Source organism: Macrobrachium nipponense, chromosome 5, assembly GCF_015104395.2.
Source record: "Macrobrachium nipponense isolate FS-2020 chromosome 5, ASM1510439v2, whole genome shotgun sequence".
Lineage (NCBI taxonomy): Eukaryota > Metazoa > Arthropoda > Malacostraca > Decapoda > Palaemonidae > Macrobrachium > Macrobrachium nipponense.
Genome location: NC_061107.1, coordinates 51583103 through 51609634, shown reverse-complemented (window position 1 = coordinate 51609634; position 26532 = coordinate 51583103). Strand labels below are relative to the sequence as shown.

At 34.9% G+C, this 26532-nt stretch overlaps 1 protein-coding gene across 8 annotated transcripts in view; it reads left to right on the top strand.

Moving 5' to 3' along the window:
- LOC135215298 (cytospin-A-like) overlaps positions 1–26532 on the top strand; it is a 692483-nt gene that overhangs the window by 589184 nt on the left and 76767 nt on the right. For 7 of the 8 annotated variants that reach the window (XM_064249852.1, XM_064249851.1, XM_064249854.1 and 4 more), the window contains 2 exons: positions 365–562; positions 20239–20731. In XM_064249852.1, the coding sequence (XP_064105922.1) occupies positions 365–562; positions 20239–20731 (691 nt within the window). Of the gene's footprint in view, positions 1–364; positions 563–5100; positions 5267–20238; positions 20732–26532 lie in introns of those variants that run through there. The other variant, XM_064249855.1, reaches the window with a different exon arrangement.

The following is a 26532-nucleotide window of genomic DNA, read 5'->3' as shown; positions in this document are numbered from 1 at the left end:
AGATTTTATGAAAGGAATCAAAAGAAAGTATTTTGAATTAAGCTAAAACTTGTATTAAAATGGTAGTAAAGGTTAGTATACCAGTTAAAAACTAAGTGAAGTACCATCAGTATTGAACAGTAAATTTAAAAAGTAATATTGAAACTTTAGGCTAAAATAATCCCATAAATTTCCAGCATGGCAGCATTTTTTTTTCTCATATCCTTCTTGGCAAGTGTCATGCATATGATTTATTAATTTATTTTAATGTTAAGGTTTGAAATATAGCTTAAGTATTAATTATGCTGTAGTATATATTAACAACTGAGTTTTAGCCAGTATTTTCTTCTTGGACTTTGTTAAAATTAGCCTTGTTTGTTTCTAGTGTTCTAGGTAGGAGTCTTGATAGTCTTCCCGAAACTGTATCTGTTAGGAGAAAGACATCAGCTCCTGTGAAGTCTGTTGGAGGGAATTCATCCACCTCCAACAATAATATAGTGGCTAAGAAAAATTCAGGATCTTTGCCAGTGAAGGTCAAAAAGTTTTCCTCAGCATCAGCCCCTGGTGGTACTGTGAGCTCTCGGTAAGTTGTTTTAATTTTTTTTTATTTTTCTGGATGTTACAAGATTTATCAGTTGTGGCTAGTATTCGACATGTTCCCTTGTACTAATTCTAATTTCTCATTCTATTTTAGAGGGCATTTATATTTACCCTATTTTTGTCTCAGACTTTGTGAATGACTATTTGAAGTGGTTTTGATTACAGTGAACCCCCATATTCACGGATTTCCCTCTGGAACAGATACCGCCATTATTCACGAAAATTTGTCTATTTGCTGTATTTTTCTGTGAGACATATCCACAAATTCATGGTGTTTATTTTTATCAATTTTATGATAAAGTGCGTGTTTTGTGATGAAAATATTTAAAAAACCAGCCATAAACATTTTTAGTGGGGTTTTCTTGAGTTTTACCTAACAAATTAGGCAGTTTTAAGTGTTTTTATAGGGGTTTCAGCTATTTGCAGGGGGTCTGGTACCCATCCCCCATGAATACAGGGAAACACTATTCCTTTTTGGTTATTGTAACTGTTAATAGAATTTAATGTCAGTTGTTTTAGCTTTATGGACAGCAGATTCGAACAGTTTTGTAAAATTATTACAGACTACTGTATTAATGGTTAAATGTGTCTAGAAATAACCGAAATGATTTTTGAATTTTCATCACATATCACTTGTACAATATGCAAGGACCTACTTTGTGTAGCTTTGCTACACTTTTGATATTTTCTATAAAGGCTTTTATAGGTATTTTGTTCTGTATGCAATGTGATTGCACAATGTAAAAGCTGAAGCTGTATAGAATATGCAAAACATTATACTAATTATATATTTTACAATGTACTGTACTATAGTCTATCAGCCACTTCATGGTGAAAAGAGTAGAATATGGGTGATGACCAGCGCTGCCACGCCACACCAAATATGCTGACTCACATTGTATGTTATATGACAGCAACATAAGTTATAGAACACAAAAATAATTAGTTTCTTATAATTTTTACCAGTTATTGAAAGTCCTTGTAATTTTCTAGTTTGTAACAACAATAAAACAACACGTTTTTTCTTAAACATTGGAAGAAAATTTTATTGCTCTGCCAGTTGCTAACTCAGATGTTAAGCTGACCTCAGGGCATAAAGACATTGAACAGCCAAGGAGGTTCGTCTTTTGAACAGCCAGGATTAAACGTCCACTGGGAAAGGTAGTTGCTTAACCATCCTGGCAAAATTAATTTACTTATATAAATGAAGAATTATTACGTAAAAGTTTTGTATACAGGCAGTCCCCGGGTTACGACGGTGTCGGCTTACGACGTTCCGAGGTTACGACGCTTGTCAATAGACGTTATTTCCAGGGTTACGATGCATGTTCCAGGGTTACGACGCATGTTCCAGGGTTACGACACCTACAACGCTCATCTGGGAGATGAAATATGACACCAAAAATGAAAAATAATCAATATTTGAAGGTTTTTTTGATGAAAAATGCCATAAGAATGCAGTTTACATAGTTTTCAATGCACCCAAAGCATTAAAAGTAAGGTTTTCTTAGGATTTTTGACAATGTTCCGGCTTACGATGATTTTCAGCTTACGGCGCGTCTCAAGAACGGAACCCCCGTCGTAACCCGGGGACCGCCTGTATATAACTTTCAAGAATATATCTATATACGTAAAGTCATGGCATACTTGTGTATTATTATCAATATATATGACAATTGTGACCCAAATAATAATCGTATATTTATTTTGACAAACCCTTATGAAGACTGTAAAACAAAAATTGATATTTTTTATCGGGTATGGCATTTGTACAAAAGTACCTTGTATTTTGAGGATAAGATGAGAAACAAAAAAAACGAAAAAAGCTATTAAATATTCCAAGTAAATGGCAAAGCTGGAACTACTGAATAGAAAAGCTGATATAAGAATAGAAAAATGTTGTTATGAATACTCGTAATGGAAAGACACAAGGAACTGTTATGTGTAGATGATAAATTAAATAGCTCCCAATAATTCTATTTGTGTAACCTATGTATATTTATGTCATGCACTCTCTTAGTCTACTTACATATACAGAATCCTTTATATATATATATATATATATATATATATATATATATAATATATATATATATATATATCTATATATATATATATATATATAGATATATGTATTTATTTTGACACACACACACACACATATCTCAACATATGGGAGAGCTTCTGCGAGCTTGAAATTTATTTCAGTAAATTAACATGGAAAATTAGTAAATTAAAAGTATGGATAATCCCAAGAAATGTCTGAAAAGATATTTAAGTTAGCCTATATGAAAAACAGACCTGGAAGAATGGAAAGATTTTGTAAGGAATGTTGAGGCAACAGGGAACAAACATAAGTATATTTCTCCCAGGAGACATTAACAGAGACGCTTGGATTAAAAGGGGTAAATGGGAATGTTAGGCCTTCAAAAACTCCAGAGAAGTACGTATATTTGACAACATGGGGAAAACACCTAAATCGCCATGTAGGAGCCAATAGGGTATAACAAATATTTTTACTTCAGAGTGATGTTGTACAATAATTAATGTACTAATACTTTTAGAATTATGCTCTCATAGAGTATTATTGCAGAATTGTCTCACCTATTTTGTTTGATATCAGGTTTGTTTGCTCTAATGAAAGTTGATGAGTACTACAGGATTTTTGTCTCAAATGAAATTTTAATTATAGGAATGGTTGCAGTGCAGGAACTTTAAAGCAGAATTGTTGCATTTGGCTCTAGAGGTATTGGAGTGTAACTGTTGATGAGAGGTGCATAAGGTCATTTATATGGTAAATGTTTGTTGGCTATGAATTACATATTTTCCCATTATGGTACAGTACGCCACCTCTCTCTCTCTCTCTCTCTCTCTCTCTCTCTCTCTCTCTCTCTCTCTCTCTCTCTCTCTCTCTCTCTCTCTCTCTCTCTCTCTATACTGTACAAAGATATTTTCAATGTTTAACCCCTGCTCCATAAACTTGAGCACTGGTGGATGTGCCCTCTTCTTTTTGATTGAAGAGGCCAGCCTTGTGAAACCTAAATAAATTAGCTCGGTGGTCTAATTAAATTAAACTACTTACTAATAATGTTTTCAGTTGAGAGTTGGTTGCCCTGTGGCTTTATGGCCAACAGAGTTGATTGTTAAGTAAATTTATTTATGAATTGATTTTACTTTTCAGCTGATTTGATTTTATTAGCATTTAAGTGCTAATTGTTTAAATTTAATGAAAGATAGCTTCCATGCTTTTCATTTCAACAGTTACCAGTGGTTGTCCAAGATAGGTTTCATGGACAGCCACTGAATATACACCTTTGGTGCTTTCTTAACAAAATGCTGTTTGGATCACTTAATTTGCTTGGTATCTAAAATTTTAAGGCTTATTTGGCACTGTTATGTTTACTGCTGCTACTTTTTTTTGACAATATAAGCTTGAATAGAGTATTTTAGATCAGCTATTTGTATTAAATTATTATATTTATTATTTTGCAGAACTTTCCATGATTTGACTTTTATCACTAATGATAGTCTTGGCTGATCATGTACAATGTAGTTAGGCATAGATGACATTGGGTAAAGATTCTTAATAAATTATGTTTTATAATTCTGTGTAATAATTTGAAGTAACTTTATGAAATAGTCTTATCAGTTTTATAATCTCAGACACCATGATTACTTACCATACTTAATCATATAAACAGTAGGATTTCTGTTTAGATAATGATATGCAAGTATTTTTTGGAAAAAGATGCTTCCAGTAGAAAATGTCATTGTTGATGTTCATTTTGGAGTTAGGAGCCTGCTCATTAACATGACTGAATTGTGTACTGCAAATAATAAAGCCTATTTTTATGGTTTTAACTTAGTTTTATGGTTTTAAAAGTCAACACTCCTGTATCAGTATATTATGTCCGTATTTTGTCAAGTTCTTTGTGAATATTGCCAAATAAAACTTACTGTCAACATTTTCTCAGTACGTACTGTGTTGATTACCTTTAGTTGTAGCAGTTTGTTTAATCAATGAATTCAGAATGAAAATCAATAGGCTTTCACATGTGCCAACTGGTCGGTAGTCAAATTGCTCTTTCTGATTCTTCTAATGGATAGGGACATGGTGTCTTGGTAATATGAGAGTGAGCATTCCACACTTCTCTCAACGTTCAATACATTATACCATATGTTTTTTTCTTCTTCTTTTTCAGAAATAGTTAAGTTTACTCCCTTTGAACCATTTTCTTTTATCATCTTGGGAGAAATAATCTCAAGTTCATTTTTATCAGTATTACAAATCCAATAATGTAGGGTATAGATTATTAAAAGATAATAATTCTTAAACTTTCTTCTTATCAGATTAGCATTTTGCTATTACATTTCACCTTATCTTGGGTGATAACAGTGCTAAGATTGGGCAGTTTTGAATGTTGTAGTTTTCAAATAGCACCTGTGCTGTGTAGCAGTTAGATATGAATATTGTGCATTAGAATTTGTGCATACGCAAAACAGAATGATTATTGTGCATAAGAATTTGTTCATAAGCAAAACTGAGGTATACTTAAATATTCATAAAAACTGGATAATTTTCTAGTTTAATATTAATAAAGTAGTAGTCTCATCCTCCAGCAATGGAGGTAATTCTGTTATTCTTGGCATTTATTACCCTATTGATAGGGTTTGCTGAAATGATATGGTATGTATCAAGTTTTTTATGGCTACTGCAACACATTTTTGGGATTCTAAATGAACTAGTGGATGATGTGAACATATATGTACAGTAATTTTTGGATTGTGAAATAGCTTTGCATGATTGTTGATGACTTGGAATCAAATTAAATCTGTAGACTCATTTTATGGCAGTTGGTTGCTTTACCCAGAACAATTATTTATAATAAAGATCACTAAAATTTCGTAGTCATTGTTGTTTACATGGTTACATAATTTTTTTTTATTGCTGTAGGCCAGTTACATCATCCCTGCTGAAGAAACTTCTTGGAAATTTCCTGTCATAAGTAATGTTTGCCTTTTGGATATCAGGCTGTAAATCACCATCCTGGTTGTCACTAACAAAATATAACATATAATTTACCTGTTAAATGATCCCTCTTCTTTTCATGACCCTGCCATCATCATCATAAGTGTTTTTATGTCTGCTTTGCCCTTTATGGATTTAAATGTATATTCTTCTCTATATTCTTCTCTGTCTCATGCTCTTTCTGCCTGAATTCCAATCAGGTCTGAGTCTTCATCTATCCCCTTTCCTCATGATTTCCTGGTTTTTTAACATGTCTTCATCCTTCTGCTTCCCTGCTTCCCTTTTTACTGCATTCCTGACCAACTGTCCTCATTCCTTCTCGTCACATCTAAAAACCATTCCATCTGTGAGATATCAGAGTTTTCCCAGCCTCTCTATTCACATTTCTCCACCAGTTCTTAATTCATTTTATATTCCCAATGTACTCTGGCCATGAATTTCATAATTTCCTTTGCAGTGCCCATGTTTCTGCTGCATACAAGCCTCTTGTACTCATCATCATAAGAGTCTTAACTACTCTCAACTCTTGCTTCACATGCTATTATATATTATATCCCTAAGGTAACAGAAATGCTGTACTTCTTCTGAGACCTTCCTCTCTTAACACAACAGGGTTCTCAACTCACATCTCTTTTATATGCTCTTGTAATGCTTTTGGGGTTTAGTAACTATGTACTTCATGTTTGCAGTATTTTGTAATCCTGGGTATCTCTGGTGACATCATCTGTTATATTTGGTACACAGAAAGAGTTCATCCCCATGCCTTTTCCCACTGTTACCTTTAGTTTTTTGTATTGCATTAGTATTTATTCCTCTCCTTTTTGGTGCACTCTAATACTTAAATACTTCCACCACCTCTAGTCAGATTATGCAGTTTGCGTTAGGTCATCGTCATAAAGTGCTCTCAGTGTTTCCCCTTTTCTTCACTCCATTGTATTTTCTTCCATTACTGTGATAAATGGGAAATGGCTTAGTGCTAATCCCTGATGGGCACCAGAATATTATTTCAAAATTCATTTAATTATTATTTCAAAATTCATCTAATACACCTGTCACTGTCTTCACTTTCAATGTAGTATTATTGGTAGGTAGAGTATCACTAGATTTATGAGTTTCTCTGGTACCCACTGCCTTTGTAATGCCAATTTAATTAGTTGTCTTGGTACTCTTATAGTGGTACTTTATTGTAGTTTTTACCATCATAGACTGCTCTTGATTTCTGGCATAAAGCCAAACTGACAGTTACTAATTTGAACAATTCAACCTTTCCTCCAGTACAATCTCTTGTACAGTATTTTCATAGCATGCTCAAGAAGTCATATTCCTCTATAATTTCCACACTGTAGGGCATCTTAGTTTTCTTTGAATATTTTAATGTTAGGTGCTTTTCCTACTCTTCAGTTCTTCTCTTCCTTTATCAGGTTTTCATATATTCCAACAAGGTCATATATAAGTAGTTCTCCTGCTACTAGTACTATTGAGTCTTGCTGTTCTGGATGGTTTTGGGGGATAATTCCATTTTTCATTTTCTAAAGGGTACCTCTAACCTCATTACCCTTTATTTTCATGATTGGTCCTTTCATTATTCTGCCAGCAAGTTTATGTTCATTTTCTGCATCCAGAAGATTTTCAAAATACTGCCTCTAATATCTTTTTACAACTTAATTATTCCCATCATAGTCTTGCTAAACTTTGCCCCTCTTACACCTTTTCCATCCTTCCTCAGCCACTTTGTTGTGCTGAATATTTTCTCTTTTCATCCTTTGCTGTTTTGAGATTGCAATTCCATTTCCCTTAATTTCTCACTTTTGCCATGCCATATACTCTTTTCTCTCTCTCTCTCTCTCTCTCTCTCTCTCTCTCTCTCTCTCTCTCTCTCTCTCTCTCTCTCTCTCTCTCTCTCTCTCTCTCTCTCTCCAGCCATTTTGCTGTATGACTAATCTTAGAAGGGACCCTTTTCCTAGAGCGGTGATGTGTCTGTGGGTGGTTAGTGCCTTGGCTAACTTACTACCTGCAGTTTTTTTTAGAAAGGTTATTAGATCAGGATACTAACAGGACTGCAGGTACTGCAGACAATATTTGGTATGGAAAATAATGTGTAGTGTTAAACAGGACAATCCACTACCATTTCCTCTCTCTTTCTCTCTCTCTCTCCTTGATGTCATCCTGCATACTGCTGCTGCTTTTTGTATGCCTTTCAGCATTTTCCATCTATCAGTTGTGATGCTATATTTTGCTGACGCTTTTGTGATACCTTTTTGACCTTCGTTTTTCAGTTTCTGTGTATTTCTTTTGACTTGACTCCATCTTCTGTCCCTCACTATTAAGTTAGCTCTCACTAATTTGTTGTGCTAGGTAAGCTTCACTTGTTATAACAACAAATCAGTTTTAATGCTATCAGTATTATATTAAGCTTATTGTCAAGTCTTTGAAAGGCCTTGTTTCCTCTGGTGGTAGTAATTCAATAGGTACCGTAATTGGTGCCAAGGCCAGCATACTACAGTACTTGGTAATTTTCCATATCCTTTTAGATAATTTGATCGGGGTACTATTATGAGTGCAGATTGCTATAGTCAGTATTTAATATGGCAATATGAAAAGGTTTGTCAAGCATTAAGGTATACAAGATATACAGGCGGGGATTGGAATGGCTTTGGCAACTTAGAATTCAAGAATTCAATTTACTTACACATTTCAGAGCTCTGGTCACAGTCTCAAAGCTAGCAGGACAAAAAGGTATTATCCCTTTATTTGAAACACTTGCCACTGGGAAGAAGTCCCTATTGGCACAACAATTTATAAAAGGTTTTTAAGTTTTGAACAGATGAAGAGGAGTAATATTTGCTGTTAATTCATTCATAATTTCTGTGTAATTGAAAATAAGTAATGTTTGTTGTACATTCATTCATAATTTGCAGCCCCATTTGAGTGGGTCTTCACAAGTGCTTGATACATGTGATGATTCTAAAGAACAGGAATATTGTTTGCTGACCGGTAATACTGCTAATGCATATCCATTAACCTGGGAGTATAGAATTTAGGCCAAAGGCCAAGCACTGGCACGTATGAGGTCATTCAGTGCTAGAAACAAAACTGAGAGTAGGTAGGTTTGAAAGGTGTAACAGGAGGAAAACGTCACAGTTGCACTATAAAATAATTGTTTGGAGAGGGTGATCAGCAAGATGGAAGAAAGATAATATGAATGGAGGTTCTATTGACCTTGGGTTCCAGATAAGTAGGAACATCATACGAATATTCCTGCTTTTCTTAGACTTGGCTCATTTCAATTTTATTTAGGTCCCTGTCCTATTGTGTTAGCAGTACATACTTCACTTTTATGTGCTAGATGTTATTGCTATTATCTTGTAGCAGTACATACTTCACTTTTATGTGCTAGATGTTATTGCTATTATCTTGTTACAGTTCCTTTTATGTGCTAGATGTTATTGCTATTATCTTGTAACAGTTCCTTTTATTTTCTAATAATTTATCTGTTAGTAAGTTCATATACTATATGACTGATAAAGTAATGAGCCCAATGAAATGCTACATTGTTATTTTCATTTTCTTTGCTCTTATCTTAACAGTTGTATGTTTTATGTTTGTTCTGTGATATTCAGCATTTAAAGTAAATTTCTATGTTTGCCTTTACTTTTCTTTTTGTGGCGCTGGTGAAGTTTTTAGTAATTAGCATTGTGTAAGTTCTGATTCATGTGCTTTACCAAGTATTGCTAGTAAGGTTCATATTTAAGGTACTGTGTGTGTAACTATTTTGTTTTATGGTATCTTTTCCAGTGCTTAGAGTGTTTTCATTTTCTACTAAATCTCATCTTGCGTACCTTTTCTCTATGTTACTAAGTTAATGTTGAGTGCTTATTAACCATCAGAATTTAGTATTTTGCCTCTTAACATCATGTACCTGTTGGTGGATGTTTTCACATTTATGCTGGTGTTATTTTGACGGGTATACTATATTTGCTTATTTTTTATTCAGATATTAATTATTGTAATGATATTTGCTAGTTTTTTGAAAGGTTGGTTCTTATACTAACAGTTTGGACTAACCCTTGTGAAGCTTTAAGTGTAATACCCTGTAACCCATAAAATATATGATTGTTATTGACATTATAACAGACTGCTAAACATTGATGATAATGTCATTACATTCCTTATCTTTTTTCTTCATGAAAAAGTATTGAGATGGAAGATACAGATCCATTATATGGTAAATGATTATTATTATGAATTTCGTAAAAGTTCTTGGAAATGGTTTTTTGTTCTTTATCAGTACATAAAAACTTTTGTACTTCTTGTTTTTCATAAGTTTTTCTGTTATGTTTTCTTCAATTCCAGCACATGATTTTTCATGCTGAAAATTGGATTATAACAGCAATTTTCTAGGGAATATGACCTAATGTATGGTTGCCTGTGCCAGATTGTCAGTCATTTTCTTTGTAATGTTCATACTTAAGTCTTTCCCTGCTGAAAATGTTCTTGGTCGCTTGGTTCTTTTTGCTTCATGAGTGGTGCAGTAGACAGTCATATATATCCTTGACTGATGTCCCCAGGGTGTTTCCCAGGAATTTTCTGAAGATTCACATGACCTGTTAATCTTCATCAGTAATTACCAACCCAACTATTTTTTCCTGGGGTCCTTTATAGTAGCACTAGGTTTTTGAGACCTAACGGAGCCCAAAGTGGTGTGTGTATTTGTGCGTGTGTGGGGAGGGTAGGTGTTACTGGGCTATGCCCTATTCTCTTAATATGGAGTTGATTTACAGTAGCAGGCTTGCATATTTTTAGGGCAATCAGCTTTGGCTTGAGTGAGACCAGGTGTTTGTATTGTCTTATCAGTGGTTGACTGTCTGGAGCTGACTGGTCTGGTATTTCTTGGGAAGGCTACCATGTAGCTTATGATTGGTTGATGGTGCAGTTCCAATATTGGGCACAGGTATTGTTGGCTAGGATTGATGATAAGGCTTGTCCAGGCTCTATGAAGTTGACTGATTTGAACAGAAAAGCGCAGTCAACATCTGGAGTCCTGTGGTTCAATTTCAACTCCATATAGTATACTTGTGTTTGACTGGTATCCCATAGTAGACGAGCCCAGTTCACCCAGCCCCAAAACCGTTCATAGTAACCAGGAAGAAGAGACTATTGGTTTTCCCATGGTCAGTAATTATGCAGTCTGAATTCTGTGAACTTCTTAGCTGTATGGTTGGAGTTTTGGTGTACTGCTATTCAGGTGCTTGCTACCTGTGGCCAGTGTGGTTTAGATAAATGTTAATGGTGATAACAGACTTAGTTAACTGTAAGGCTCTCTTTTCTGGGAAATGAGTTTCATAAATTTGGAATGAGATAAGGATCTTAAAATCTTCACAATATAATTAGTAAAATTATCAAAACAGCTACCAATGATTTAAATAAGCCAAGACTTGCATCTTGTTAAATTTCTGAAATATTTTCCTTCTTGTAATAATATACATATAGTTATATATGAAAGAGCACGCTAAAAGTTCATGATGACAATGAATAAGACCATTATTGGAAGATTTTATGCTCTGGTCTACTCTAAACTTATCTTTTTAAGCATGAACCTTTAGTATGTGGGAGTCTTAAGTTGGCTTATTACTAAACTTGTTTAACATAACACCAGGATCCATGATATTAGGTGCCCTAATTCACATTGCACAATACTAGTCATTCTCCTCTTCCATTGCTGTAAAACTGTAAAAGTCGTCCTTGAAACTGTAAAAGTCTTCCTTGATATTGGTGGTATTAATTTGAAAACCTGCTGTGAATGCTACCATACAATGTTTAGCCCCTTGATATAATTGATGTGATTTTGTTTTTTTCTTCTCTTGTCCTTGTATTTCCAATCTTATGCACAAATTGGGATTCTGTTTTGGAAAGTTTGATGAATAGGACTGAGACTGACAGATACCTTATTTTTCCGGCAAAATAAGGTATCTGTCAGTCTCACCAGAAATTTGAGTAGTGCATTAATTGATTGATTTGTGATTATTGTGCTGTGCATGTAAGCTTCATACTGTACTGTATTTATCGTTAGTGATTGTAAATGTAGAAGTGATATATGTTACTACATCTTTAGGCAGCATTTCCAAAAATATACTTGTTATTACCAACAGAGAAAGTATTTATAAGACTTCATCTGCCCAAATCTTGATTAATGCTATACTCTACAAATTATTAATTATATATAATTGGTGTAAGTGTCCTCATGCCCTCATAGGATGGCATCATTTACAGTGTGCATAATGGTACCAAAAGTTCATGGCTGCATTCCTTGGATCCTTTGGTGTTTTCTTCCTTTTACTTTCTGTTCCTTTCTGATGATCTGTCACATAGCTGTTCAGCTTTCGTAACTTCACTTTGCTCCAGTATCGCCTTTTACTTAGAAACATTTTGAATGCACAGGGGTGCAGCTGATAGTTTAGTTGGTGTGCAGAGTTTTTGGAACTAACTGATTCCAGGTGACATCACAATAATGCCAATATATTCCCTTTTATGCTAGCTAATTGTAGGGTGACAGGCTTAGGCTTATGTACTTAGGCAGGCTATGGACATCAACTGCAGAAATTCCAGATGACATCACAATAATGTCAATATATTCCTGTTTATGTTAGCTAATTGTAGGGTGACAGGCTTATATATTTAGGCAGGCTATGAGCATCATCTGCAGGCTTAGACTGAGAATGAGCAATATATAAATATTAATATATAATGCAGTTGTTATTAAGGCTGCCTCTTCAGTGTGACTGTTAGGAGTGGAATGGTATTGCCATTTGTATTTCATCAGTACAATGGGAAGGTGGTGACATCTGCTTTTCCCTGGACAGCTGTGTGTGGTTTTGTATGTATCAACATCAGAATGGGAGTGTTAGGAATAACTCCATTAGAGTGTCCAAGAAAACAACTAAGGAAAACTTAAAACCGAGGATGTCCTTATGCACTATCAGTTTCATCTGCCCCATCCTGAGCTTAAGTTCATGAAAGTAGCTATAACTCTAAAACAATAATTATTTCAACCTTATTGGTTCATAAATGAATTTTGATAACTTCGTCCGAACTCATGGCGGTATTATATATAAAAAAAAAAGCGACTATAAAGTGGAACTCTACCCTATAATAGCTGTAAAAAAAGATCCCTTATTTCCAGGGCATCATAGGCAACATACATTGGAACATTTTTCACCAAAAGGTCTAGACTCTGCAATGTAAACAACTGAGTTCAAATCTCCAAATTCATACCTAACAAAGGCCTGTTTTCACAGCAGAATTTCTTTGCAATTTTTTCTGGTATTAAAATCTTTAAAAATAAACCTCAAGAATTGTCATTTTCAGTTATTTTATAAGTGCCATTGAAGCCATGAAGATTTATTATCCAAAATATTCCTATTTCAAACAGATCAAAAATATACATTTCATAAACTAAATGACATTGCCATTTACTGGATTCTAGTTCATGTAGATATTAAGGGAATTGAGGTGCATATAAAGCAACCAAGACTGCAACACATATGACAACATCAAACCCAAAAATCCATATAAAGGATTGTAACATGATTAAAGTCTTATCATAATGAAGAGAAAGTAGGTATTTAAGGAATGATGAAAAGATAATTGAAAAATCAAAGCAGATTTTGCCCACAGTAAATTATAGCACTCGATAAGAAAAAAATTAGAGCATGTGTTAACCTGTATTAGAATTGGACTTGCCCATCTAACACCAGTTATTGATGACCATCTCATGATCCACTCCCTGTATGTAAATGATGCAGTACAACATTAATAGAAAAGTTCACTTGACAACGAGGCAAACATTGGGAATATTATGCCTAATTATAGCGTAAAGTTTTTTGTAAAACTGTTGAATTTATTATATATATAGTATATATTATATATATATATATATATACTATATTATATATTTATATATATATTATATAATATATATATAATTATTATTATATATATATATATATATATACATATATATACATATATCTACATATACATATATCTATATATATATATATATATATACTATATATATTCTATATATATATATCTATATATATATATATATGTGTGTGTGTGTGTGTGTGTGTGTAAATGTATATTTATATAAGCGAATCCCACAGGAAAATGATAGTCAGAAATCCAAGCGCTTTCGTCTTTACTAAGACATTGTCAAGGAGCTAATGAAATACAATTGGAGAGTAAGGTCTCAGGTACACAACAAGATCAAAAATACCAGATAGTTAATTGTCAAAAGGGTAAAAATTAAAAGAGATAATCCAGGATTATCGGAGATCACACGGTCACAAACCTAAACAGATTTGACCCTAACCAAAATTACAAAGTATCTTTACAGTCCAAAACATGTAAAAACTGAATATATTAATATTGTTGCTTATATTTATCTACAAATTTTTTCCATTATGAAAGCATCAAGTTTAAATAAACCAAGACTTAAATTTAGAACTTTTCTATTATTTGACTTGATGAAACAAGATTCAATGATACAGTGGACCCCCCCGTATTCGCGTTCTCCAGATTCGCGGACTCACACATTCGCGGATTTCTCTGGGGAATGTTTCCCCACATTATTCGCGGAAAATTCGCGCATTCGCGGTATTTTTCTATGAGAAATATCCACAAATTCCTGGTTTTTTTGATGAATTTCATCATAAAATGCACTTTTTGTGATAAAACTATTAAAAAAACCAAGTATGAAAATTTTTAGTGGTTTTTCTTGAGTTTTAACTAATAAAATAGGCAGTTTTTAGCATTTTCATAGGGGTTCCAAACATTCGCGGGTTCTAACTATTCACGGGGGGGTCTGGTACGCATCCCCGCGAATACGGGGGGACCACTGTATTCCTTTTAACTGTCATTACATGGGATTAAGGCTCTTGCTTGACTAGTTAATAGGATGGTCTAAATCTCTCATATGTACGAATAATGCATTCGATATTTGCCCAGTTCTCACAGAATATTGATGCTGTTTGAGACGTTGTGAAAGAGATTTACCGGTCTGTCCGTAATAGACTATCACACTTTTTGCAAGGAATTTCATATATGCAGACTGGAAGATTTTTAGGAGAATTTTTGATTACTAAACTCTTGACATTAATATTACTGAAAACAACATTTATGATCAAAAGCTTTAAAATTCTAGGAATATCTAAAAACCTTTCAGCATAGGGTAATTTTAGAATGTTATGCTTACTAAATTCAAGTGTGTCATTAGTTGAATAAAATGTTTTTCTAGCTCTTTTCCATGCCACATCTACAAAAGTCCTTGGGTATTTAAGTTTCAATGCAATACCATAAATAGTTTTAATTTCAGTGTCAATAAACTGCGGGCTACAGACACGTAAAGCCCTTAGGAACATCCCAGAAAAAACAGAGAATTTAACATTTTGATGGTGATTGGACTAGTAATGAACAAAAGAGGCAATGTTATTTGATTTTCGAAAGACTGAAAAGGTGAAATTTCTATCATTTCTATGGACAGTTACATCAAGAAAATTCAAATTACAATTTCTTTCTTCCTCTACAGTAAATTTTATAGAGGGGACTAAATTATTGAGATTATTAAGGAATTCCTGGAGATTTTCGTGAACTGGCCAAATACAGAAGATATCATCCACATATCTAAACCAAATAACTTTTTGGGGCAAAATTCTTGGTAAGAGTTTTGTCTCAAAATATTCCATGTAAATATTGCTAAGGACAGGAGATAAGGGATTACCCATAGCCAGGCCAAACTTTTGTACAAAAAATTCCCCATTAAAATGAAATTTACTATCTTTGATACATAACCATATGAGACTAATGAGGTTTGCTACACTTAAGGGAATGTCATGATGTTCGAATTCATCCTCCAAATATTCAAGTAAGTCATCTACAGGCACTTTTTTTAAATAAAGAGACAACATCAAAACTAACCATATTAGAATCAAAATTAGAATTTAAACTATTCAATTTATTTATAATATCAACATTGTTTTTAACATTCGTGTTAGAAATGTTTCCTACCAAAGGAGTAAGAATTTTTACAAGCCATTTAGATAAATTATACGTAACTGAGCCCACTGAACTAATGATTGGTCTGATTGGGTTATTGATTTTATGTGTCTTGACTAAACCATACATACAAGGTAGGGAGGCGCATTGCGGTGTAAGCTGTTTAATTAAATGGTCCAAGCCCTTCAAAATGGATTTAATTTGTTTATTAAAATGGGAGTTCACTGTCTGTGTAGGGTCAGACCTCAGTTTCGTATAAAGTGTGTGTGTGTGTGTTGGGAATATTCTGTATAATTACAGTATAAAGTTTTAAAAATATCATTTATTTAAAAAAAAACTAATGGATTTTATGTTTTTTTATAAAAATAATGTCTGTATCATTTATTTAAAAAAAAAACTAATGGATTTTATGTTTTTATAAAAATAATCTGTCTGTGCCAGACCTGTGAAAACCAAGTTATAACGTTGGTATGGTAAAACTAATTTTGCATTTAACTACTGTAACTAAGGTGATGAGTGAAGAAAAGTAATTTCCATATCAAAGGATACATAACTTAAAGGTCTGCAGATTTTTTCCTGGAGATGTTTAGATTGCCAGCTAACATTTTGCTTTATCAGGTAGTAAAACATCAGGAAAATATGAGACTTATGCATACATAGTACCAATGAATTCTTTTTCAATTACAAGATTAAATTAATGGAAAAGAAAAACAATTTACCCTTCGTCCTTATGCAATTAGTGTCACTAATTTTGGAGTTCTCAGTAGCTTTTTTAACTCGGCAAATCTGTCTAGAACTTGTTTTTTAAAAGAAAAAAAATGTTGAAGACTTAGTTTGTTTGAGGTAAAGTCGTGTTATTATGAGAATGAGGCCTGGTGTTTTAAGGAACACATAGTTCATATTGGATTTTTCTCTCTCTGTAGGGAGAAAAAAATTATTGATTTTATGGACTGTAGAATAGTTCTTTGGGAAACAAGTAGTTTTGTTTTTTCTTTATTCTCTCTCTCTCTCTCTCTCTCTCTCTCTCTCTCTCTCTCTCTCTCTCTCTCTCTCTCTCTCTCTCTCTCTCTCTCTCTCTCTCTCAAGTTTGCAAAAATAATGAGTTTACTAATTTTCTATGCTTTAATGTGGAGCTTCAAACATTTATCTTGGGAAATGACAGAAAGCACAGCACTTCAGAATGTATGGTTAATAGATTAGTACTGTAAGAACTCTACATCACTTGGTAATTATCATGGTAATTTCCAATTAACATTGTCAACAGAATAGTATGCAATTAGATGGAAATTAGTCAGAATAGTATAACACATACATGGTTCTCCCTCAGCATGTTTCTAGTTTTAACAGATCAAATCGAATAAAATCATCTTGCCACTCAAAAACTTGCTTAACCATGAAAGCCTTTCTGAATTTAATTTTACCGTATTTTATCATGATAAATTTCTTGGATATATATTAAACTTGGGTTATTGTCCATTACAAAACTATTCTTTTACACTGTTGATGAGAAAGTCAGCAATAGGTTAAGTAGGGTCGAATGGTTACCCAGTAGTGAAGAGTGTGCTGGTTTGTCATGTTATCTCTTTCATTAGGATTACAAAATGTGAACAGAGTGTAGGATTTCTGATGCCTAAATGCATTAAATACTGAATGTTGAAGGCGATATTAAGAGGGAAGTAAGATGTAGAGTAAAAACAGCCAGACTGAAAGGGAATAAGATTGCTTGAATGCTAGTTTAGAACTGTGGAAGTTTTGATTACAAAATACCGAGATTCTGTTCTGTAATGATTTAGGGCGATCATTTTATTAATGAGAAAGTTGTTGAAAGAAATGGTATCCAGAGGGTGGTACACATCATAATGCAATATCAATTGCTAAGAAGGTTAGGCATGGAATAAGAGAAGTCCTTTGCAGAAAGTGCACGGGATGAGGGGTGTCAAGAGAACTCTGTGAATTACCTTAGGTCCTAGTCCTGCTGGATTTCAGATGCATACTTCATAATGATCTAATTTATATAGCCACCTCTTCATGTAATAAAGGAAAGCAAATACAGTTGCTCCATCTGTACAGTACAGAAACAGATTTTTTCAGGCAACAATTGTAGCTGAGTCTGCCACAGGTATCATTTAGTTTTGAATTAAAGTATATGGTAATTTTTTAATAACTTGGTGTTGCATGTGATAGCTGTTTATGATGTTAGTTGGTCATAGATGTTATTCATTAGATGTTTTAATGAATACATAGTTGGGTGTTGCATTTTCAAAGGTTGTTATGTCAGTATCTCTATTGCATCCTAATTCCATGAATTGATATTTTTGTCACCATTCTGATTTGTATTTATGCCTTGTTGGTATATTTCCATAGTTCTTTCTTGAATTTTTATTTTTGTAATGGTTAGAACGTATATCAAAACACATCTTACGTTCAGTTCTTAGGTAGGCAGGGAGCATATACCTCAGTAAGAAAGGGCTTGTTCCAATTCTATATTAATTTATTCAGGATTGATGGCTGCCTTCTCAGTTAGTCCCAGTAACTTCATCCGTAAATAATTTGGTAGACCATTAAAGAGACAGCAGTTAGTATCCATGATTGCACAGATATGTATAACCATTTTTTATGTATTCTTACAATGGCTAATTTTTGTATGTACTATAACAATTTTTTATGTTTTACAAAGGCTAATTTTAGTAGGTGATACGCTAATATATTTTTACTACATTTCGTTTGCGATCTTTCCTATTTACTGTTTCATGTTATATTACATGTTTAATTCTTTTCTCATAAAGAAGTTTCTTTGGTGTCTTTCTGTCTCTATCAATATAGTACTAGAGACTGTTTTATCTCCATTTAACATAAATCTTTATTTGTTTAGTACTGTATAATTTCCTTTCATCGCGAAAATGAATACAGTAAAAATGTATGCATGTATCTATAGAGGATGTAAAGGAAAATCCATATATCTTCACCGGCTCAGTTTTCTAAATTTATCAGGCTTCTTTAGTGTCTTAGCAAAGAAAATTAGTAAGCAGCTCACGTTGACATGTAAGAGCCAAGGGCTCTTTAGAGTAAGGGGCCTTATGAAGTACAGTATCGTTCTCGACTTTATCATTATGGTTTGCCTAGTCCCCCGTTATGAGCTGAAGTCTTGGAGATAGGTATACATGATTGTACGGAATCCAAAAAATAAACCAAGAAATGAGGCAGGGAAATACCGATATTCCATAACAAGTAAGTATTATCATCAATCTTTTTAATATTAGAAACTGTTAAACGTAGAATTAAGTTTAATGATTATCATCATACGCAAAAACTAGCATGGCAGTTAGTATAGTGAAACATTTACAAAGAGAAATATTAGTCCTGGTGTGTGCGCATCGGCTAGAATTTGGAGTTTTCCTTTAATAGTCATATAGGTTTTATTAAGAAAAGCGTAAACACTAACACCCAGAATGTTGATATTTTAGATGCGCTGTATTTTCCGTTTTAGATACTATTTGAGGATTACCTTTCCTCGTTATAGTTAAACGTAGCGGGTCTTGTAGCCACCAACCACCTGCGGTAGTGAACACGGGCTGCCTGGGTGAGTTTTTTAGTGCGAGATGGCAACATTCGTAATAGCTGTACAGTTGCCAGTGAATACAAAAAAACGATTACTTTGTGGTGCATTAAATTTATTGACAGTTATATGTATGTAAGACATTTAGTAATAGCTTTATTAAAGTTCGGGTAGTTTTTATACTTATTAGCAGTGATGAATTAATATAGTAGCAGTTAATTGGTTAGTGGCAACTCTGACACTCATCCACTGGGGAAGCTTGTTTTGGTCCGGTCCGTCAGTGAAGAGTGGTGTGTGTGTTCAACGGTTTGGGGTGCATATGCGTCCGTCCCAGAATGGACTTGGGTTGGGGGAAAGAGCGTTCGAGTGGTGGTAGATAAAAAAGAAAAAAAAAGTGTTTTCGATACCGTTGGAGTGTCTCTTCTGTCAGTACAAGATTTTAAGGCTCAGGAAGTTGAAACCATCAATTGAAGTAATACGTATCGGAAGAAAGTGACTTTGAAATAGGCCGAGGGTGGTTTCACTGGGGTAGTGGTACTGTACTTCATAGTGAACTTTTAATTCTAAGTTTCCATCATTTGAAAGCAACTGTGTTGTTGGACTGTTGGTAACAGTGGTGAAGTGTTCATATGTAACGAAATACTCTTATGAGTCTAGGGGTCGAATTATACGACTAATACAAAATTTTGTAACCATTCTACGATAAGAAGAATGATTGTCATTTAAACTGTGGTCCATTCCACACGAGATACGAGAAGGATATAGTCCACAGTTCCCGTAGGGGAATGTCACCATTTGACGTTGTTTGTGCCTGCTTACCGAGTAACTTACTACGGTATCCTTAGTTTCAAGTAAAGATGTTCCTCTAACAGGTGGGCGTGACTGTAATAGCAGACCAGGTGGGTGGCCAATGCTGTTGGGCAGCGCCACATTTGCTCCTTTGACAGCGTTGTTGTTTTTGTTTGTTGATTTGTGATTGTGTCAAAATGTCACTCAGATTCAAATCCTTATTTCGTAGGATGTCCAAGGACCACGGCGGGTCCGGACAACAAGGTCACAAGAGCAGCGGTGGTGGGGCCATCACCACTTCCACCAAGGAGCAGAATCAGAAGGGCACCAGCAAAAAGATATCGACTTCATCTGCGGGTGGCGGCCCCGATGTGCAGTCGCTGCCCACGCTAAAGGAGGAGAAGAAGCCCCCAACTAACAAGTCCAGCGGCAGTCAAAAGATGGAGGCCGGCAAAGACAAGGAAAATCAACCATTGTCAAATGCCAAGACTCAAGTGATGCCCCCACAGCCGACGCAACCTCCGGACACGACGACGACGACGACGTTGAGTACCACCCCACAAATCCCCGACGCTGCCCTCGGCCCAAACCTCGACGCCACCTCCAGCTGTAGCTGTTCGGATAAGCCACAGCTGGAGAAGACAGTCTCCGACCTTGTGAAGAATTGCGAGTCCAAGAAACAGGAAATTGCAGCTCTCAAGATGGAGATCAACAGGCTCAAGGTAAGTAAGAAAAGAATCAATTTCTCTCTCTCTCTCTCTCTCTCTCTCTCTCTCTCTCTCTCTCTCTCTCTCTCTCTCTCTCTCTCTCGCAAAATTAGTAACACCAGCTTATTACTGCATTAGTCATTAATTTTACGAATGTGTGCCTGGTAATATAATGGCTCATTTATTATAATTACATTTTCTCGCTGCCTGTGATAATGAACCCTAGTCTTGTTCTAAGGAAGTTGGAAGGAATGTGGATACCGCCTTTGAACTTGTAAAGCATTATTAACGCTGGAAAGATACCGTATTCAGAGTTGTTATAACATCGTTATCAAGGTATTTGAAAGTGCTGCTGGTTAGATGCTATTTTTATTACTGTTATTTTGATAATGGGACGTATCCCAGATTAACTTTTAACTTGGGCATTTGAGGAGTGTTTCAGCTCAAATTTATAGTATTTAAAATTCTTACAGCCGCCCTATTTGAATTTATACCAGAAAAGAATTTTGAATGTAACGTGGTGACGCGTTAGCTGTTCTGGCACATTACTTCAGAACATTTTTCATTTCATACCTAACCATACGTTGGAAAACAATTTTTTTAATATCATGAGAGGAAGTATTTTAAAAGATAATTAAATATTAGTAGGTTGAAATCGAATCTGTATGGTTTGACAAGAGCCATTCTGCAGTTACGAACAATTTATAATCCAAATTGTCATTTGCAACCGATCAACTATGATTAGCAAAATGAGGAAGGAAGAAAAAAACTAAATATAGCCTGCCCCACTCTCTCCAGTTTGCATCCTGTAGGCACTAATTTGTAAATAGCTCATAACGGGATTGATGGTAAATTACATGATAATGAGGCAATTAGATAGGGTTATTTTACATAGCGGTTTTTTGCATGTTTAGCATACATGGTATTCAGATCTTGCTTATCACCACATGACGAATTTATATTTCAAAAGAGTTGGCAAGTATTTTGTAGGTGTGAAATTGTGTTGTCCGTCACAAGCACTAGTTTGCTCCAATACCAGCAAGCAAGTGCACACGCACACCATAGCTCGGACATTTTTTTTCTAATTTTTTATATATATATAATGTGTGTAATTTTTATAGCCACAATGCCCTCTTAACTTCTCAAATTCTTTGCTCATTTTTGGATATGCTTGTCATTACAAAGCCTTCAGATCCAACTTAAAAGAAATATGAAGAAATCAAGATGTCCAGTAGCGGGAAACGAACCCGCCATACCATAATCACGACGAGGTCACCTTGCCAGTCATCGTGATTTCTTTATATTTCTTTGAAGTTGGATATGAGGGCTTTATAGTGACAAGCATATCCAAAATATAACATAGAATTTGAGAAGTTAAAAGGGCGTTGTGACTACTATTAAAATGACATTATGTATCTGGTAGAAATGACCAGCTAGATTCTATATATATATATATATATATAGATATATATATATATATATATATATATATATATATATTATAATTATATAATATATATTATATATATATATATATTATATATATATATGTGTATGTATTAGTGTATATATATATTATATATAATATATATATATATATAATATATAATATATATATATATGTATGTATGTATGTAGATGTATGTATGTGTGAGTGTGTATAATAATAATAATAATATTACCTTCGTTGCACAATGAACAACAAAGCAAACGCACGAGATAAGCAAAACTATTTCTCACCTATAAAGAATTGGCCAATCCTAACACAGAATAATTGGCCTAATCTGTAACGCCTTGTTGCTTTGTCGGGATGCCCACATTTCAGAACCATCCCATACCAGATTACTAGCCAATTCTCCCGTAACTATTTGGAAAATTGCTGGCAGTCTTTTCTGGTGCAGGATCTCAGATAACAAGCTCAGCACAGTTAAACCTACTAGTATATATATTACTTTTGTTTGAACCCTTGTGAAAGAATAGACGATGGGATACAACTCTTGGCCGACTATGCATTGGCCATTCAAACCTCACACACTCCCTCCCATCTGATGAACGGATCCCATCCAGCCTTGTGTCCAACTTGTGTTCGTTGTTTTGACTTTCCTATCTAGTCCATAGTCAACCTAGAAATGTTTCCGTTTTCTTATTTTTCTAATTTGGATTTAGACGTTGATTTAGAACAAATTTAGCTTGGTTGCCCAAATGGCATCTTTGGGGAACTCCGGTAATATGCATAAATCAAGATGGCCTCCGAGCACCAGCTTTAAAACTTAACTTGTCTAATCAGATGTGTAATAGCTCTTATTATGGGGTTTCTTGCACAGAATCTATTAAATATGTTATTCTTCCAGTTTAAGTTTTCTTTTAATCTATACCCATTCTTCCAATTAGATATCTTTTAATCTATACGTGTCCCCTATTTTCATTTCTACGTCCTGCTCTGCCAGACAGACTCTCTGGTCTTCATTTTTTCGGTGTCCACGACCTTTGACATCACGATGCCATGTAATAATTCAGTTCTTACCCTTGCAGTTCATTCTTATATTCACTAGAGGCTGGGTAAAAGCTAAATATGACTTGATGAACAACAAATGAAAGTAGCACTTAACATTTTATATTCTTTTTATTCATATTTAGTTAGTTAAATTCAGTCATTAAAGAATTATACATTTTGAAGATATGCAAGATTGTCTTTTGCCACCTCCATATATATAACAAAATTATTTTTTGATAACTTAGATATATATGTATATATTTTCCCCAGTCATCATAATACATCTCATATGTCTGTCTGGTGGAGCAGGTACACCCTTAGCAATCACAGGAATAGGAACACTGTCTTCAATCTCCCATCCAAATTTTGTGATATTTCAGCCGATTTACCAGGCGGAGCATGGTGGCCTGTTGCCTTCCACAGCATCACTTGCAAATGAGCCATCAGCACATGTTGCAACAGGTTGGGTGTTGTTGGAGGAAGGGTCATAAATTTGGGGCAGGCAGATTTCATAGAATTTCTTTAATGCTGTCCATATAGAGCACGAAAGGAGGGTTTTGCTTCTTCAATTAAATCAGCCTCTGGAGCACCCACTTTACCCAGTACATCAGCCAAGACCTAGAAGTCCCCTATCATTAAAATATCTGATCCCCTGGTCTTACCTTTACCGTATGGATATGAGGTTGTCACATCCACCGAGGGCATGCATGCCAAGGAGTTGAAGACATTTTGTCCTTAGTTTAGCACAAGTTGCTTTGATATCAAGGACTGTCCCATTCCAACGGTCCATCTCTGGACCTTGCACTGTATGTCCTCCCAGTGTACCCAATATACTAACAGGATAAACACATCAGAGTCACCACTCAGCACACTTCTCATACCCTTTCTAATATTAGCTACCTGAAGGACATAGGAAATCTGCCGCATCGTGGCCAAATGCACCATTGTCTGGCGTTTAAATTGTCACATTTTCATCAAAATTGAATGTATACAACATGTTACTTAGTCTTCGCTTATTTTCTTGCTTTTCAGAATAGTATTCCGTTTCGGTAATGGGCTGCCAATGAAGAGCTCATAGTTGATATTACCACCCGGCGTTTTCTCTCATGATTCTTTGCTGATACATCTTGGTATTTGTCAAAGAATGGTTTTTTCAGTTCCAGTTGGTTAGTGACTTAGGCAACCATGAATTGAGGCAATTAGATATGACATAGTGCCCCCATGTGGCCACACAATGTAAAATAATTATGTGTATCCATTGAACGTTTCCTTTAAAATTGACATAGACTTGATGGGACTACTGATTGAGTTGTAAAACCCATCCAGCAGATTTTCTCTATATTTCCTTTCCATCTTTTCTCCGATCATGAATGATTCAGTCACACTCACAAAAGCAGGTGCAATTTGGCCAGTGATAGGATTGTACAGAGAAGGGGTGTGGTGTTCTAGTGGATGTGGATACTTCTCAACTTATGCCTCCATGAGACCACGATCTTTTGCATTCAATGCACGCCTATGCTTCAAACTCCTCTTTCTTCATTTTTTGTGTATTTTGGCCGGTGAATAAGCAGAGTACATATGTGTAACATAATCTGATACCTTAAAATGATTTCACAAAGATATGTAGCCTTCTTATTTTCTTTGTACGGTATATTTTAGTCGCATTGTGTTGAAGTCTGCATTATTTATTAAACCAGATGTAAAACCTCGACTTTTAATGCATGAGATTGACCTGTAATCTAATAAAATATAAAAAAAAATGGATTCTACACACACACAAAACCCATGAAAAGAGATATTGCACAGGATTTTACATTATAAAACAAAGTATGATATTGCAGTATGACAAATGGCGGCCATATTGGGATTGCAAATTGGCAGAGTTGTCCAAAGATGCCATGTGGGCAACTCAGCTAAAATTGACCCCATCAAAAAAAAAAACCATGTTAGGTTTAGGAATTGACAAATCGACTATATCCCTTTTACCGTATCCCATATAGTATAATCTTCCAGGCCCCACCCAGCACACAGTCTCATGCGACAGATCCTCTACCTTGAGCCTAACCTCTCTTCCCCCGCCTACCTTGCCCTCATGATATATATTCTCACAGAAACAGAACGTGTTCTGTCTGCTACCTTCTACAAGTAAATATACTTCGTCTAATATAATCTACCAACCAGTATTTCTTACCATCCCGTATCTGCTAATACAGCAGATACGGGATGAAAATGAAGCTGTTAGCGAAGTAGCTCTCAAGAGGATGTAAATTTCATTGAGATTGTTGAGACCTCCTATCAATCAGGGATTGGAAATTTTATTGACATTTCTGAATTAAAAACTCACTAAATGCATACCCACTTCATGGGTTTTAAACATTTTGTTGTCAATCTAACATAGACCTCTTTTTTAATATTCCGCTACCCTCTCATGAGTTGAAAACTACTTATGATTTAGCGGTGAACATTGATAGAAAACCTTACAATTTGTAACATTAGTGGAATTGCTGCGAGGATGAGAAAGAGACTCTTGGCTTGAAGGCATGAGTATGAGTCACGGTGTGTGGTTAGCCACTGTCCTGCTTTGTGTCGATCCTTGGCTTGTGTTATGAAATCGCTTGAGAGAGGATCTCGGTCTTCAGGCAACATCTTGCAACACTTATATTGAGAAGCCATTGTAAATAAGTGATTTGCAAGATTTTTTTTTGTGGGGGGGAGGGGTTGATGGAGTGTCGTCTAGTATTTCGACAAGTGGAAGTGAATAGCTGTTTTCTTTCAGGTTTTTTGTTTTTCAAATTTTAATTAATTGCTTTTGAGGGAGTTCATTTGCATATCATCTAGGCTGTTTTGCCTGAACGTTGTGGAGGATGTAGTAGACGACGGGTGTCGGGGATGGTGGGCTATTTGGAACTGGCGCATCCTTGAAGTGGTTTGTTTGTTACTGTACTTCAGATTACTGGGCTGTCTATGGTTGGACTGAAACATAGAATTTGCTTCGAACTGCAATCGCCTTTAGTTTGAACGAGTTAATGTTTTATCAACCCACCCTTTTTCAGTATTAAAACAGGTTCACGGACTATTGGAACGGTTTTGAATAATGCTTGAAAATCCTGGATTTAACTTGGTTTTCATTGCGAAATGGAGTTGGCTATTTATGACTCGAAACTACTAGTTTATTTTTGCCTTGAAAATGTTTAAAGTATTTTTGTCTTCCAACATAGGCTGTGGCAGTTTTGAGATTGGTTGGTTGAGCTTATGTAATTTTAGGGGCTGTCAATTTTGAGAGTGGTTGGTCGGGCCAATTTAATTTAGTTGTCATCCGTAT